Source organism: Chiroxiphia lanceolata, chromosome 13 (assembly GCF_009829145.1).
Source record: "Chiroxiphia lanceolata isolate bChiLan1 chromosome 13, bChiLan1.pri, whole genome shotgun sequence".
Classification (NCBI taxonomy): Eukaryota; Metazoa; Chordata; class Aves; order Passeriformes; family Pipridae; genus Chiroxiphia; species Chiroxiphia lanceolata.
Window position 1 is genome coordinate 5,721,180 of NC_045649.1, and position 17,782 is coordinate 5,738,961.

The window sequence follows — 17,782 nt, forward strand, 5'->3', positions numbered from 1 at the left end:
ATTTTGTCCTTTAACTTATTTTAGCACAAAAACAGCTCATAAAAATGTGGAATTTTTTCATGGCTGTGTATATTGAAGCTTTGATCCTGGCTCTGGCTGCCCCTGTTTACCACGGCAAAGTCACTCAGGCTCAACAGCCCTGGGGAAGCTGCATTTTTGAAACCTGAAGCAAAGCCTTGGTAAAGAGCAGCAGAGCTGTGGGCAAGGCTGTCTGTCAGCACTTCCTTAGCTGTGATAATGGACATCCCAACACTCTGCTCCAGGGATCTAGCAACTTATTTTTCCGCTGCCCAGAGGGCACAACACCAAAACAAACCTCTGAAACACACATTCAGTGAGACCATGTCTGTCTTTGTTGGCTTGCAATTTTTTCTTTCTTCTTCTGGTAACTGCCATTTTATTTCACTTTACTTACCTTTTATTTTTTTTACCCCCTTACAATCTGTTATTTTTGTTTATTCCCCCATGGTTGCACTGATACATCTTTTTTTTTGGCAGGATTATCACACATTCACCTTTCAGGTGAATGCCACTATGAGGCACTGCCTGGGCACAGACTCATTAAATAATAACAGGTTCCATGTCAATTACTGGTAATTTAAAATGTCTATAGAAGGTTGTATGGCTGTTTATGACCTATAACAATTCACTACAAAAAAGATAAACAGGTTATTATCCTAAGTATTGATTATATGATTGGAGTTTCGGTTTAAAATAGTAACACATTTAATTGAAGAGGGAATTGGTACCAGTTAATTCAGCTCTGTGTTGTTATATTACTTAATATATTTAACTGAGTATAGAATTAAACCCTAATCATGAACATTCTTGCACTTATGGCTTCGCTCAAGTAGGGAAATTTTTAGTGTGGAAACTCCACAATGTCCCTAAACATTTTCAGATTCAGGGTCTGAATATTTGTGCTGATTAATGGAAAAAAGCACAACAGGGAATTTCTTACTGGGAGATCTTGGAGACAGCATTTCCAAATCCTGATTTAGGCCACATTAATGTGATTGAATTTAATCATCAGAAGGAAACTACAGATCCCAGACTGCAGAACAAATGTGTGAAAACAGGGTCTGGGTGTAACCACCTCCTGTTAGACCTGATGAATTCATTGTCCAATTCTCTTTTTGCTACCACACCCTACAATTCAGTACATGTCTAACCAGTTGTAAGAAAAAAAATGAAAAGCACTCAAAAAAGTAAATTAAAAATACAATTTCTAGTCGAACCAGAATTTTGAGTGAGGAAAAAGGATGACTGTGGTGGGATTCATGAAGTCTGTACATCCCAGTGTTGATGCAGAGGCCCATTGCAAGTGTTCAGGTACTCTGGCTGTATAGCACATGTCCAATATAGTATTTTAAATATTGATTTCTGTACTACTCTTTGGGACAAATATATTTCCAAAGGAATTGTCTACAACTTCTCCTTCTGTCAGCTGAGTTTAGCCATAAAGAACTATCCTTAAGGGAAAGCACAAGGTTTAGATTCTATTTCTGAATTATTAAGAGATCCACCCACGAAAGCCAGTGAGTGCAAAGACATATTCCCTTGTAGTAATGTGATTGTTTTATGGTCAGATCTATCATTTGTTAACAGCTGCTGTACTTTGATTTAGGTATTCAGTTTACAAGGACCCAGCAGGCTGGCTGGAAATCAACCCTACCAATGGCACCATCGGCACCACGGCTGTCCTGGATCGGGAGTCTCCCTATGTGCAGGACAACGTGTACACTGCCCTCTTCCTGGCAATAGACAGTGGTGAGTAATTATCATGGATAAGATCATGAATATATTGTTATCAATAATCATTTTCCCCCCTGCTTGAAACTTTCTGATCTGGAAGGTGCACATGTGAACTTAAGCGTTTGCTTCAGCGGCTTTAATTTAAGTTTACACCTCACACGTTTATTACTGCACTGAGATCATAATTCTAGGTATAGTCTGGGAACATTCTTGGAAAGTAATAAGTCATCTTTATCAGAGTTAATTTCTTCACAATATTTGAACAGTCAGTAAGCCTGAGGCACCTAAATACCAATAACAACTCATCCCTGATATACTGGGTTCTATTCTATTCAATACAATGATAGTGACAATAAAAACATAAGTAAAAACCCTTGTTAAAATGCAACAGTTTTTGCATATTGTGTGTATTAAAGTTCCTTCTGTCAAACAGAATCAAAATTAAGCTGTCTAGGAAAAATTCAGCAAGTGACTTTGGAGTAGAGAGAAAGAAAGAGAAAATCTTGAACATTTCAAATCTCCAGACCTAAAGGCACAAAATAAATAAAAGATTTGCCTGTAATATAACAGCTAATATGCTAAGGCTTTTTCACAGCTGCAGCTGGTTTAGCCCTGGTGATGAATTGTCAAATGTTCTTTTTAGGAGAGCAATTCTACATTTTTGTAACCACATGACTCAGGGAACACTTGCAGGGCCTGACAGGAGAAAGAAAATATCACCTTAAGTATAACAGAAAAAAAAATCTGCTGAGATGATGATTTACTTATATATTAATATACATATTTTCCTTAGGAAATTTCCATGGAAAAATGTAGCACTGAACATGTTTCTGTCATTTGTTTGCTATTGGATAGGAATTTTTTTTTTGAAATGCGTCTTAAAATCTGGTACACTGGGAAATGTCATCTCACAATGAAAGTAAAAATCTGGGATAATATTACTGAGGGGTTGCCAAAAGGACAAAGTCATGTTTTAAAGGTGGAGGGAGATATCATCAAAGAGAGTAGATGGAACAAGAGGCTGACTGGTTTTGTCTGTGGAAACCAGCCTGAATGAGGTGGATTTGGGGGAAGACCTTTCTGCTGTGCTCAGGACAGTAACACGTGTTGCTCATCTGTTCTGAGCCAGAACCTCACTGATAGGTGACCCCTCTGAATTCCCAGAATTTTTTCCGTTCTGGAAAAATGAGAGAAAGGGAAAGAGGTGTCTGTGAGCTGAACAGCAGAGCAAGAGAGAAAAGGAATCCTCTTCACTTGAGGTGTTGAGTCAATGCTCCATTCCAGCGGCTGTAACTGTGTTTATTGTGGTTGCACAGCTCCGTTAGTGCAGTTCATCCACTCCAACATTATTGACTTCCTTGAATGAAGTAATTAGAAACCACGTGTGTGCATTTAGTACTGTCATGCCAAGGTGTTAATAATGATCATTCCCAAGCATTGTACTCCTTCAGTGTGTGTAGCCCAGCCACACATGGAAGTTGGAATAAACAGCACAATTTAAATAGCTGATATTCACCTTGTGGTTTGCATCACCTCTGGATTAATTACCAAACATTAAGCTCAGAGACAGGCCCCCTGCCTTGTCCCCTGCAGGTACACCTGGGACTGACAATATCCCTAGAGAATGTTCCCCAACTTATTTCCAGGCAAAGCTATGAAACCCATTTCATTTCCTTACCCATCAGAGCTAATGTCCATCTTGAAAAGAAGTATTACCTTAGATGAGAAGCCAAATTGTGTAGAATGATATGAAATGAATACAGAACTCCTCTAGAACTTTAAAAGAAGATTACTTAAAAAGAAAAAAAATGAGATGGCTCTCTTTTAAGCATTGTCCACAGACTGCAAATCCCTCTCTTCAGATTAATAAGTGGAGCCTATCTAATGCCAGTGAATATGGTGAGGACTTTGAACTGAGAGGGCAGCCAAAGGCAGGATTAAGAATTGCCAAATGAAAGAGAGTAATAAAGGGAAAATTTAGAGGCATTTCCAAGAGAGCAGGTCATTTGCTTGGACTAAAAGGCTTGGGGTGAAAAGGGAGGAGAGGACAAAAACACCTAGTTAAGACATGCTTTCTTCAAAAGCATTCAGTGGAGGTTACTCTTTCCTTTGGCCTCTCATCTCATCTCTAAGTCAAATCTGAAGTCTGAGATGCCACAGGCTTTCCTTTTCTTCCCTGGGGAATACAGAGAGCTCAGGTGATGCCCGTGGCACAGTCCAGCAGTGGGAATTCGTACCCAGGCAGCTCCAAGCAGAGCAGACATTGTGAGTGTGTGCTAATATGTAACAGTATTTATAGGGAATAAATCTAAAATCAAATAAAGCCTCGAACCTTAGACATTGCTAAGTGACCTTCAACATATGCTAAACCAGTAAATAAACATATCATTATTATTTTGGGCTCATAGCATATAGAGTTTATACACAAACAGATATATACACACATATACAGAGAGAGACAGAGAGAGAGAGAGAGTTATACAAATGATACTGTTGTGCCATCCTATTCCATGATCACCTCTGTTTAAAATGACCTTCCATTCATGTGCTGTCTTGGGTGAAGAGTGGAGACAGCTGAAAACAAACCTCCCAATGACACTTTATTCATCCCCTTTTGCTGATGTCAATAGAGAATCTGTCATCAGTCCCAGCAGCACTGGCTCCTTGTTATTGCACTTCAGTGCAGGGAACAAATGTCGGGACATCTTTTTTATTTGTAAAACGTTAGAGATTTCTGTCAGGAGTAAAACCAGGAGCTTCATGCTTGGTAGTTCTTTATATAAATCCATCACATCTTTCTCTCTTTTTGGTAAATCACAAAACTATTCTTTACCAGCAGCACAGTCACCATGAATGGGTCATAGAAAATGGAGTCGTTCCACTGGAGGAAATAATTTGGTTCTTTATGAGATTCTTTTTGACCTTTATGATATTATTTCTCAGCGTTATCAAATTAACTGCAGGTAAAGGTAGTTAAGTATGAATTATATTATTTCTGATCTAAACAGTTCCTGCACCTTCCCAAACACACTTGAAAAAATGTGTAAGACCAAATTTGATGGAAACAGTGTTAATTTTATAGATAATAAATTTTGACCATTTATAGGGGTGAATTACACTTTTAAAAAGGACTTCTGCAATGAGTATCCTAATTTTCTCTGTACATTTGATTTCAGTAAAAGGTCAAGGTAGTGTCTTTAGAATTTAAAAACTTTTTATTAAAGACCTCTGTGGACACAGAGTCTCTGGTCTATTAAAGAAGAAATTAAACACTGGTAAGAAATATCATGAAGCAGAGTTAACACATTAAAGTGTCATGAACTGTGTTTAATCTGAGAATGAGCTGATAATGGGACAAAGTCAGGTTTATGCAAACTTGAGAAACAGCAGAGCTTTCATTCAATTAGCAAAAGTGATCATTTTATTCCCTGAATTTAGCACTAATCGCTGACCCCAATGCAGTGTCACAAGCACACAGGGCAATTATTGGGAGTATATCTCTAAAACACATCTATGTGAAATACAGACAAGAAAGCATTTAAATTGGAGAAATCTGCATGAGCAAACCTTCCAGATTTGCTGCATGACCATGTGGTGGTGTCATCCTACACATCCTGTTATACACTGCATGGTGTGACTATCATAAAGCAGAATATTTGTAGGTTTTCCTCATGAGGTCAGTCATGATAAAAAGCCTATGGGAAAGATCTTTATCCCTCTGTATTCTGAGAGTTTGAGTCACAAGTTAGAAGAAGGAAGGAAGGAATAGAACACATCTGGAGGTGAAGCTGAAAAATACCTGGGAAATATATGAAATCTTAAAAAGCTAAAATCGGTTTCTCCCTTTTCTTTAAGAGGCATGAATAATAAAATATCCCCAGATTCAGCTTATTTATGCAATAATCACTCCTTTTGTGGAAGGGCAGGATGCCCCAGTTAATATCCCCATTGTGCAGCTTTTTCTGTCTCTTTAGAAGAAAATCTCTGGTTACCTTTCTTTGCCTGGTACACAGAAAAAACACCTGTGCTGTTCAAGTCTGTCATCTGGTGACAAGTGATGACACACTAATCTTGCTGATTGGGTTAAATGCAGTTATCAGCTTCACTTTTCTCATGCCACCCTGGTGGGCTGCCACCCCTCCAAAGCCAGGGAGAAATATTCTCCCGCAGAGACAGATCCTCTCATCCAGAGTGAGGGTGGCACCTTCCTTCCTCCTGTTCTCATCATCAGGGAGCTCCTGAGACAAAAATTGGGAATGGAAGCACTTCTGCTATATGAAACATAGAGAATAAATGTCATTAAAAATGTGCCAGCTCTTCCAGATGCTAAAGGTGGTCAGAGATGGAGTTAAGGGTTTGAATTTTTGGGTGATGTAGCTTCAAACCCACGAAATCCCAGCAAGCCCTGTTTCTCACAGCGGTACTGCATGGGGAGAAACAACTCCTCTCTTCTCTGGAAGTGACTTTTTCCCTACGTGATGTCACCATCCTGGCATCACAGTCAGGGCAGGATGTCCCACAGGAGGGTTGAGCTGGAGGAAACAGCCCTGTTCGTGTTTGTGTGTGAGCAAGAGAAAGGTTAAAGAGAGCCCGAGGACTAGAAAGAGATGGGATTCCATAGGTGTGGTTTCAGTGTTTGCCTTGAGAGCTTCACTTGCCAGTTAAAAACAAAAAGCAGCTCAAATGTTGCTTCTATGACTGGCAGTTGCACGTGTGTGAATTGGCAAGATGAGGAGCATTATTTCAGTTTTCCTGAGCAAAATAAAGTACTGAATCAGGGTCTAGTGTTCACATTTTCTCTTGTTTCCAAAGCAATTCCAAATCTCATTTATTGTGCAAGTCTTGATGTTACTACTCATTAAAAAGAAAAAAAATTATCATTCTGTTCTCTGCCTGATGAACAGTAACACACAACATCTAGAAAAACATGGAATAACAAAGAGATGTGTAGCAATTTGCAATTAGAACTTTTCCTTACATGTATCTAACCTGTCTTCTCGCTTCATGATGTACATAATTAAATTACCATAGATTGATTCCACCTAAAACATGCTATTTTTGAAGAAATCAGGCAATTAGTTACCATGGCAACCCAATTAAGCCAGTTTTAGACCCCTTATCTTAATTGCTGTATTAATTGAGAAGAGAAAATAAATTGAAGACTCATCCTTTTCTTGCCGTTTTAAATTTCAGTAAAATATGAATTGCACACAAAATATTGTTTTAATTTGTCATCACGGACTCATGATTAGAAAAAGAAATTAGAATGTTGAAAACAGTATTTAAGACGGATGGCATATGTCAGTAGCAATTTGATATGCTGAAAGAGCTGTGCTCTTTGGAAATGTAATTACTCAAAAATAGGATCTGCATATATTATCTGAGGGAATGAATGAAGGATTGTAACTTTTAAAGGCTATTTATTTTATGCATTCCGTAAAAAAATATCTATATGCCAATACATAGAAGAAAATGCACAGGAAATTTCAGCTCCTGGGAAATTGGGGATGAAAATGTCAGCATATGGCATTGATGAGAGCAGTTTTCTGAGCAGCAAACCCAAATCTTGGTGTCTTCCCACTCTGCTGGTTCCATTTGCTTTGGCTGAACCATTAACAGAGTTCAGCTTGAACACGAAAAGTAATGGAATCTGCCTGTCTGAGTGGGATTGCTGCCTGCAGAGAGGGGACCTGCTGCCAAATCACCGAGCATGCACACGTTTTCTGAGTAGAAAAACAGCATATGGAGGGGGGGAAAAAACCAACATGAGGGACGAGACAGAAATTTGTGTTTAGGTTTTCGTTAGAAAGCATGAAGCCCTTTTTCTCACAGTCCAGGTTTGAAGTATGTAAGTCATAGAGAAGCAGCTGAGGGAGCTGGAAGGGCTCAGCCTGGAGAAAAGGAGGCTCAGGGGGGACCTTATTTACCTTTACGACTCCCTGATGGGGTGTTTTATCCAGGTGGGAGTTTGGCTTTTCTCCCAGGCAAGTAGTGACAGGACAAGAAGACGTGACCTCAAGCTGTTGGACATCAGGTTGGACATCAGGAGGAATTTCTTCATGGAAAGGGTGGTCAGACATTGGAAGGGGCTGCCCAGGGAGGTGGTGGGGTCCCCATTCCTGGAGGTGTCCAAGGAACCACCGGACCTGGCACTGAGTGCTCTGGCCTGGGTGACAAGGTGGGGATCGGTCACAGGTTGGACTCGATGGTCCCAGAGCTCTTTTCCACCCTCGGTGATGCTGGGATTCCATTTCAGAGAGAGAACAGAACATATTTCTTGGCCTAACCATGTCCAGCACAGCCTGGCTGCACAGCTCCCTCCAAGCCACTCAGGGACTTCTACAACGCTCTTTTCTTTCTTTAACCTCCTCCTTCAGGCAACTGTAAAGCTGAAAATAGAGAAACTGGTGACAAATCCACACCCAAGGAGATCTCCTAGGCAGTCCTACTTTTTACTGTAGGTTACATGGGAGTAAAATGAAGGAAATTCCAAGCTGACCTCCAGTGTGACTGTGACTCAGCTGCAGTTTACAGAATTCTTGAGAGATAAGGCTTCACGCACGATGGTTCAGGGAAAAGGTAACTGTGCCAGAAATTAGCCAACTCAAATTTTCAAAGGCTGTTTTTTCCTGCTTAAATATGAAGAAAAATGTTTTTTACTATAATTTCTCACTCATTTCGTATCTGTGTAACTTTGTTACTCAGCTAAAAAACCTGTAGGAGCAGTGAAAAAAACGTTGGAATTGAACTTTCTGGGTCACATAAGGGATAGTGCAAGTGGATAAACAACTGCTGCTGAATGGTAAACCATAAATATTCTGGTAAAATTTAGAATAGATGAATTTCCACTCTTTCAGCTTGAGAGGGAATCCATATGGAAATGGATACCCTACTGATGGCCCTGAGAATTAAATGGCCTTGTAATTTTTTCATCATAGCATGGAAGGGCATAGATAATATACATTAATTTGATGGTGTTGGAAGCTTAATTTAATAAGAAGAAATGAGTACAAAAGTCTTTTTGCTATCCATAATGAGCATGTGAAAGAGGATGGTTCATCCTCCATTCTTCCCAAAAACTGTTCTGGCTCCCAGGAGTGTTGTGGCTTAAATTCGTGTAGCAGCCGGATTCTCTAGAATGGTTGACTTTTCCCCTTTGGAAATTTGGTAACTATTGCCAGAATCCAACATTTCTGATGTTCTCAAATATAAATCAAACCAGAAAGTTTAATAGTTCAAATTAAATGCCTTTTTTTCATATTTGTCCTTAATTACATTTTGTTATGTAGAGGCATTTACATGAATATTCCTTTGCTTTGATGCCTGTGATGGAAACCTTTAGATCTGTAAATAGAAAAGGTTTTCTGTGTTTAGCTTTCAATATTGTTAGGTGAACTTCCTAAATAGAAGTGAAAACACACAGGTTCAGTGCCTCACAGCTTTAACACTTTTTGACTTGTGTGTCTGACATTTTTCTTGGTAGGTGATTATCAGTGCTTTGTTCCTTAGCTGTGCCACTAAATAATTTATGTTATTTACACTTAAACTGACTTTCATCTGATTCATTTAAAGTCCATTTTCACACAGCATGTGGAAATGTACTTTTTTGTGGTTGATAATCCTTATTGTCCCTTGGGCAAGTTGTTCCATTTTAGATCAAGTCAAGTTTGGTAGCAAAAGTTGAAAAAAATTCAAACTAGAAGGGAAAATGCTTCTTGAGGATTTCCTGTTGTTTTTCACAAATTAGATGAAATTTTGTTTACTGAGATGAATGTTCTTATTATACCCAATTTGTTTAGTTTATAATATCCATTAAATATTAAAATGAAAATATTTTAAAGACCCAATTTTAAAAGAAAAAATATGAAAAACCACACCTGGGTTATTCCAAAGAGGGCTTATAATTTAAGACTTTACAGTAATAATTCAAATAGGATTCTGCAGAGATTTCACTAAAATTCAACCATGAAGAAGTATGCAAAATATCTGATTCTATAATATTTCTTTTGAAAGTATTTTTTTTTCACTAAATGTAGCTACAAGTGACCTTCAGTGAGACTGAAATGCAAGTGAGATCTCCCAAGTTAGGGTTCCCAGTCTTGCCTTAGATTGTTAAAATCAGAATTCAGTGCCAGGGTTTCACTTTTTTTCTCAGGATGAAATTATTCATCCTTCAGCCTCTGTTTCAGCAGCTTTTATACCAGTAATACTGTTCCATTCCTGTGTTTACCATAGTATATTCCCAGATATGCCACTTGTGGGAGCCTCAGCAGGACTTTGGGATTCTCTCTATCCCAAATGGCTCTAAAGACACCTAAAGGTTTAAAGTGTTCGGCCTCAGGAGGGAAGGACAATTCTGTGCAGTGACAAAAGTGGGAGCAGAGCTCTTTGGAAAAGCTGCTCCCAAGGGTTGTTGGACAGAGCCCTTTATGTCTGGGTTTGCACATTAATTCTGCTTTCAGCTGCAAGGTTTTAAAATACAGATTAAAAGAAGTTTTACTTCGGAATTAAAATATGCTGTGGATATCTTTCATTTCAAAAGCAAAGCTGTCTGGAGATCATGGGATTTTTTAATTATTTCTACGGCATAATACTGTCAAATTTGTGAAAGTCCTACGTTCCCAATGGATATGTTGTGACCATTTTTCCTTCATTCACTTTTTGTTATATTTTTGTGACATGTGCGATAACAAGCTACAGTTTATGACCTTGACTTTTGCTTATTTTTCTTTTGGAGGTCTTCATAAATCACCGAAAGATTTTGTTCAAATCATCATGAATAAGCCAACCAAAGAATAAGTCATCCAAATGAACAAAAGCAATTTCCTTTCTCTCTGTTTGTGTGTAACACTTGCCTTGGCCCTTACAAAGAGTGAGACATTTCCACGGCAGGGGAAACGCAGCCGTATCTGCGTGTGACAAAATAACAGGACATCCATAATGCTGTTGGCTTCTTAATTTCAAAAGGCAGATTTTAATATTACTGACTTCAGAGAAAGATAAGAAGGGCAGTGCATAAGACATTATCAGTCCAGTGTGGAAATAATGCGTTCAAAATTAAAGACAGCAGTTTAATTAAGTGCATGAAAGGCTGGCTTTTATGATCATATTTCAAATACTCGACTGTCTTTTCATCCATTCTGCCGTGTGACTTTACTTAATAATATATCAAGAACAAAAAATGTGTTGGAGTCTTTCTGCAAATTCAATTAGTCCAATAAAAAGTGAAAAATAGTTTCTTTTTCATTAAAAAGAACTCACCCCTAACCCTTCTGATGACAAAGTGCGAGATGAGAAGGGAGGGCAAAGCTGGAGAACTATGAACATTCAGCCTTTGTGATGCATTTATGTGAGAATGAAACAGATGAAGTGTCACCATTAGTAACATTTGTTATTGAAAGGACTAATTGCATTCTGCTCAGTTAGCAGTTTATCAGATCCAGACCACAGGGTATTTACTTCTCCCTTAGGATGCACTCCCAGCACAGCAATAACTCCGGGGTTTATTGGGCTGCTCTGGGCAGGGTAATTATGCTAAAGTGAAACCTCTTCCAGGGCTCAACTAGCAACTGTGACACATTGCTCCAGTGCTTTACAGGTTAAGTGCAACCTCTTGAATCCATTCTACCTGTGAAGAGTTTGTAGCCAAGGGAAGTGCAGAGATCACAGTTCCTGGGTACCAAACCGGAAAAACGAGGATAACAAACCGTCCAGGAGTGCAGCGTTTCAAATGAGACACTGTGAAGTGCAGTGAAGGATGTAATGTGAATTGAGAAAACTTTGAGGTGATTAAAATGGGGTGGCAAAGGGATCTGAAAGTAGCTGTTGAGCTTAAGGCTGAAAGCAGTGGGTTACTGGCCCAGCCACGGCACATCTGTAGTGATTGAAATTCATTAGCTCCTGTTAGGTCATCTCTGTGATCCTGGGAGAGGAGGGGCTGTTCTCAGCCCAGCTCCCAGGGGCACACTCTGCCTCCCAAACACTCCTGGTGCCACAGCTGGTTTGTCAGTCACAGCCTTGGCACTGAGCCTTGTAGTGGTACCACGGTGAGCAAACAGCACCCTCACCCCCGGAGCTGGCAAATAATTGGAGAAAACTGGAAACTCTGCTGCTAACACAGGGTGGCTCTGGGTGAATAAACCATCCCTGGGTTGTTGTTGACAGGTTTCACTTCTGCTGACACAACTAAATGTGGCCCTAAGGGTTGTTGGGGAATGGTCTGCTCCTGTTCTGCTTCTGGGCACCCACCACACAACCTGATTCCTTTCTGCTGTCATTTTTCCTCTTACTTGTCTTATTCTTGGTTCCTCTAATACTGTGCTGTCTAGGGGATGTTTCCCTCTATGTTTCTCTCAGTATGTGCTGATGAACAGATTCTGTTCCAGATATCTATTCATGTCCTATTCTCATTTTAACTTCAAAATATTCCTCTCCCAGAGGTTTCCATAGAATAATTTTCCATAATGTAGAGAATCAGACAGGCTGCATTCTGAAAATACAGCAGTGAATTTTCAAGAGTGACTCATCAGGTTTTTTTAAACAATCATTTTCATATAAAAGAGGTAAGAACTATAAAAATTATTCCCCTTTGCAAGCACGCAGGTGCAAATAAGAGCAAGAGCTTATGAAAGAAGTATGTTTTAATAAATAAATGTTTGGTTTTTTAAATAGGTAACCCTCCTGCTACAGGGACAGGAACTTTACACATCACCTTGGAGGATGTCAATGACAACGTCCCGTCCCTTTATCCAACACTGGCAAAAGTTTGTGACGATGCAAAAGATCTCAGGGTAGTGGTACTTGGAGCATCAGACAAAGACCTTCATCCCAACACAGACCCTTTTAAATTTGAACTGAGCAAGCAGTCTGGCCCAGAAAAATTGTGGAGAATCAACAAGCTTAACAGTAAGTCTGTTACTTTTATTATTTTGCATTTAGTCCCCCCACCTCTACATCTCACTGTACTCATCCTGAGGCACTTTGTGAATTCTGGAGCAGTTTTGCAGGAAAGTCTCGCAGGATGGACCCATTGCTGCTGCTTTACACTGTGCTGGGTTTGCTGGGACCAGCTGCCTGTGCAACATAATAATTCTGAGAACTGAAAGTTTTTCCTCTTCTTGATATGTTGTCTGAAGTTGCCTCTTTTGGCTTTGCAGTAAAGAGAGGCTACTAATGACTTACAGTTTTGTAAAGATATTTCAGGACATGGAATTTGCCTGCATGAGGTGCACAAGGCCTTGCTATAGGACAGCATGGAAGTTTTGCATGGGCTTTAACAATATAATTGAAAAACTTCCTAATTTTGAGTATGGGACCTTACATGATTCACGAGAGGGTCACAGCACACACTGTGCAATTGCAGAAGGTTTGTACGTCAAGTTGTGGGCACAAAGTACAACATTTCTTTTTAATGTAGATCATTCCTATTTTTTTTTCTAGAATGTATTATTTATCTCTGCTACTCTCCAACATTTTAGTTCATTTCATGTCTTACAAAAAACTGGGTGTGATGTCTATCCCTGCCTGCAGGACAAAGTGAAGGAACCCTTTTTTTTATTTATTTATTTATTTTTCAGTTCTCCAAACATCAAACCACAACTCTGTTCCACCCCTATAAGAGTTAGCACACCCACCTGGGTGAGTCTGCACCCTCACCTGGGTACCAGGAGCTGTTATAACCCTCTGTTGCTCAGGTGGATCAGATCTGTGGATTTGAAGGGGTTTTACTTCCCTTCACTGACTGTTCAGGAAAACTGAGGGAGTGTTTCAGCAGCTTTCCCTGTATTTGCTTACAAGAAGGGGTTTTTTTTACCTTAGGCAAGTAAATGTATTCTTCCCTCTTCATGCTTTGAGGGTGATATCCCTCAGCATTTCATTAGTATATTGGCTTTCACAGGCAACTTTTGCCAATAATTTGCAGACCAAATAATGTATTTAAACAAAAGGGGCTCTTGGAAGTATTTTCTTTTGGTGGGGTTTGGATTAAAATTGCAATTAGCTATACTGCCTCTTCTTACCTCCAATTCAATTCTTTTACTTTTTTTTTAGAGTGTTGTCATTTTCTGCTTAATTTCCATGACTGACTTTGGTATGTCTGATATTGTTTGCAGATTCCTCTTCCCTTCCAAGCAACCCGCATTTGGTTAATTCTCACCTCATCCTTTGCAGATACTCACGCCCAGGTCATCCTGCTTCAAAACCTGAAAAAGGCCAATTACAACATCCCAATCTCAGTGACAGATTCTGGAAAACCCCCTCTGACTAACAACACAGAACTGAAATTACAAGTGTGTACCTGCAAGAAATCCAAAATGGACTGCAGTGCCACCGACGCCCTTCACATCAGCCTGACCCTCATCCTCCTGTCACTCCTCAGTTTACTTTGTAAGTCTTTTGCTGAACTGTAAGTAATGAAGTGTTGTTAATCTGCTCTTTTGTACTCTCCATAAGAAAACCTACCGAGGGAGAAGTTAAATTCCTCCACTGATATCACAGTGCAGTGAGTTTGGGTTCTTTTTCCCTGAAGCTGTGAGAAAGGTGGGGGGAGGGTTTTTTCCACAGTCAAAAAATAGCAATGAGTGCCTGATTGTCAAATTAAGAAATAGAAGCAATAATTTCAAGAAGAATCAAAGAGAATTAAAGCCAGCATATGATAAACTGAGAAGTACCAGCTGTAGTAGCAGATTTGTGAGACGCTTGCTTTCATCTCTCCCCACTTGAATTCAATTCAAACCCAGAAACAGGAGATTAAAGGTGTTCATGTAACAAAAGCTGTTCCTGGGTCACCAGGAAAATGAGGACTGTCTGCTCCAATTTATTCCTCTGCATAAAGTGTGCAAGTGACTGGAACATGAGGAACTTATTGGTGATTCTGGGCTCCGTACCACCCAGAACTGAAAATCAAATTGCCAGTCTGGGTTGGAGGGCAGAGAGAACTGACAGGCAAAAGAAGCTTCTGCTGCTTCTAAGAAAGAGTCACAAAAGAGATTTACAAAATTCCTAATTTGAATTGGAAGAAGTAAAAAAAATAATCCCAGAATGACTCAAGAGTAGGAATTCAAAGCCGTGGAATCCCATCTAACCTGGGGGTGTCCCTGGCTTGTCCTGTGACAGCTGCCAGCAAATTTTTGATGCAGGATTACTTTTTATAGCCTTACCTATTAAAAAAGTATAGCTGTTTCCTATAACTGTAATAACAAATCTGTTATTGGAGGACTATTATCCTCGTCTCATGTGACTGAAATACATTGTATGATGACTTAAAACCTGAGCCATGGGGAAAGGCCTTGCATTCTCCATGAGACAGAACCTACCACAAGGCAGAGAAGATTTACACATCTGAGCTTGGTGCATTCTTAATTGCACATTTTGTGCATTTTTTTCTTATTGTGTACTGCTTTTATCCCAAAAGGTTGGCATGAAGGTCGTTGTGAGGGAGCTGGTACTGTCTAATGTTTGTGCTGCTCTTTGAAGATGAAAAAGGACTGTATAAATGCTAAGTGCAAATTCATGTTCTTACTTTCAATCAGTGACATCTAAAGTATCTGCACTGCCTTTGGTTCAGCTGCTCTGGGTTTAGTCTGCTGGAACCAAAGGCAAACTTCAGCTTTTAGAAGTAATATGTTAAAAATGTTTGACAGGACGTGACAGTATTGCACCAGTGAGGGAAATGTGCAGCCCATTGATTCAAATACATTCCTGTTACCACTCCATAAATGTTACTGGTGCTCCACTGGGCGTGACTTTCACCACTGGAATTACTTTCTTATCCGAAGTGATTTGCACTTGAACTTTATTTGCATGAATGCATCTGAATATCAGAATATAATGAGGTAGAGAAAAGCTTTTTGCTTTGGAAAGTTGCTATTTTTGTGGGGGTTTTATAGGTGATCATTTTCCTTCTATTGAATTATAAAACCTGTTCTAGGTATTGGAAAGCACTTCTTGAGTTGCTCTTTTTGACTATAGATCTTCTCTGGCTCAACTATAGGCAGAATAGAGCCCCTGGCATCTGGCTGGTATTCCATCTCTGGAACTGCTACTTATGCAAAGCCAGCAAGCATTACAACTTTCCTAACCATTTTCCTCAGGTGTAAATGACTACCTGGAATAAAAGAATGAGGCTGGGAGCCACTTAAAATAATGTGGTTCTGTGCTTGAACTTCTCTAAAATGTGCTGCTATCATTGCATTCCCAATTCATTTCCACACACTTTTTGTTGTGTTTTTTTTTTTTTTTATAACTGTGATTAGTTCCATTGCAATGTTTTTGTATAGTTCAAATATTTATCAGAGTAATCAAAGATTACGATGCCATAAAAACAAAGAGAACTTTAGTGCTTATTGAACAGATGAAACGTCCCATTTCTAGTGGCAAGTTATGGGTTTCATTTTAGCAAAAGCCCTTACGTGGCTCACTTTGCTCCCAATGTTTATGTTTTATGAGGCTCTTGTTCCTGGGAGGTAAATCCTTCAGTCAAATGAACTTTGTTATTCATGCCAAAGTATTTCTTTTCGTATCTGACATCTGGTGTGAGGATAGATAGCCCTGTGAAAGAGCTGCTCATGGGAAAAGTGCCCTGCATGAATATCTTCCCTCTAGAAAACATCTTGGTATTATCATTTAAATGGTGCAATTATTATCTATACTTAGAATATGTGCCTCCTTCCTAAATCATGAAAGAAGTTCAGATGTGGCAGATTTCTGGAGTGTCTTAGCACAGAATTGAGGAGCCTGATTAAAACTGTAATACATGCAAAAACCAGCAGTTCCTCCTCTTCTGTGGATACCCTGCTGTGTTCAGTATGTTGAGGGATAATGGGATACAGCCTGCAGGGTTGCCCAGGAGCCCCTGGAAAGGTAGACATACTTGGAACAAGAAAAATTTAGGAGTCCTTGTCAGCCAGAAATAGAAAATATAAGATGCCAAAGTATCTGAGCAGATTGCTGGTTTTCCATATCAAAACAGTAAAGTGCTTGGTGGGATTGAAAGATGGTGAATATAGATTTGATTGAAAAAAGGAGCATTTTTGTATAGTTTGTACTTAACCTAACTAACCACTGCTGGGAATCAGTGGAAAGATGTATAGTGGACAGGTGGAGGACTTTCCAAAGTTACAGTAATTAAGGCTAACAAATATTGGGAAGAATATTCAGTGTCAGCTGTCATTAATGCAGACACCATGTTTAAGATGAGACCTGATGTAGCAGCATCTTGTGCTCTGTCAGCTTTTCCTCACCACTTTTAGTGACAAGACAGGACCAAAATGTTCAGATATAATTTAGACTTTATCAATTCAGATGGAAGAAAAACAACAGATAAAAAAAATAGGTCTGGGTTCCTCATCAGGGAGAAGGACTGTGGAAATGAGTTACTTTAGGACAAGAAAGAGTGGAGAAAAGAGAAAGTGTGTCATGCAGCATCTCTGGTGCTGGGTCTGAGGTCGTTCATGCTGTCCCTTAGTGCTGTATTGCCTCAGTCATCTCATGGTTTCAACTGACACAGCTCAAATAGCTCTGATCAGAATTGATGAAACCAAAGTGATGTGCTCAGCACCACCAGAATTATGAACAGGTTCCCTCTGGAAGGCTCCTAATCATTTTTAGTAAGAGAACAACTATGACATTCCAGAAGGATGAGGGATGGAGATAAGGGGAAAATAAAACAAGCTAAATAGTAAAAGATTAAGATAAAAACAGAGTTGTATATATTGTCATAACAAAGTCAGCAACAAAAACTGCCACTGGCCTTGTGAGAGACTGAGAAAGAACCACTCTAGTTGGCAGACTAAGCTTTAGATAAATTACAAATCATTTATATTGTAATTATTTAAAAGAGTATTTGAATTCTGGACCTTTGATTTTTATAATAACTATTTCACTTAATTGCACAGTCACTGAATGATAATTGCATTTCATATTTACTTTTCTATTCTGACAACATAAAAGACCAAGTGAGATTCCAATGTGTGGAATGAAGGGACTAAAAGAATGACCAAAGGCCCAATAGTCATGTCAGTAACATTTT

At 39.3% G+C, this 17,782-nt stretch overlaps 1 protein-coding gene across 2 annotated transcripts in view; it reads left to right on the plus strand.

Moving 5' to 3' along the window:
* CDH13 (cadherin 13) overlaps nucleotides 1–17,782 on the plus strand; it is a 446,174-nt gene that overhangs the window by 412,313 nt on the left and 16,079 nt on the right. The window contains exons 11-13 of one of the 2 annotated variants that reach the window (XM_032701054.1): nucleotides 1,628–1,770; nucleotides 12,427–12,660; nucleotides 13,924–14,162. In XM_032701054.1, coding sequence (XP_032556945.1) covers nucleotides 1,628–1,770; nucleotides 12,427–12,660; nucleotides 13,924–14,162 — 616 coding nt within the window. Of the gene's footprint in view, nucleotides 1–1,627; nucleotides 1,771–12,426; nucleotides 12,661–13,923; nucleotides 14,163–17,782 lie in introns of those variants that run through there. The other variant, XM_032701055.1, reaches the window with a different exon arrangement.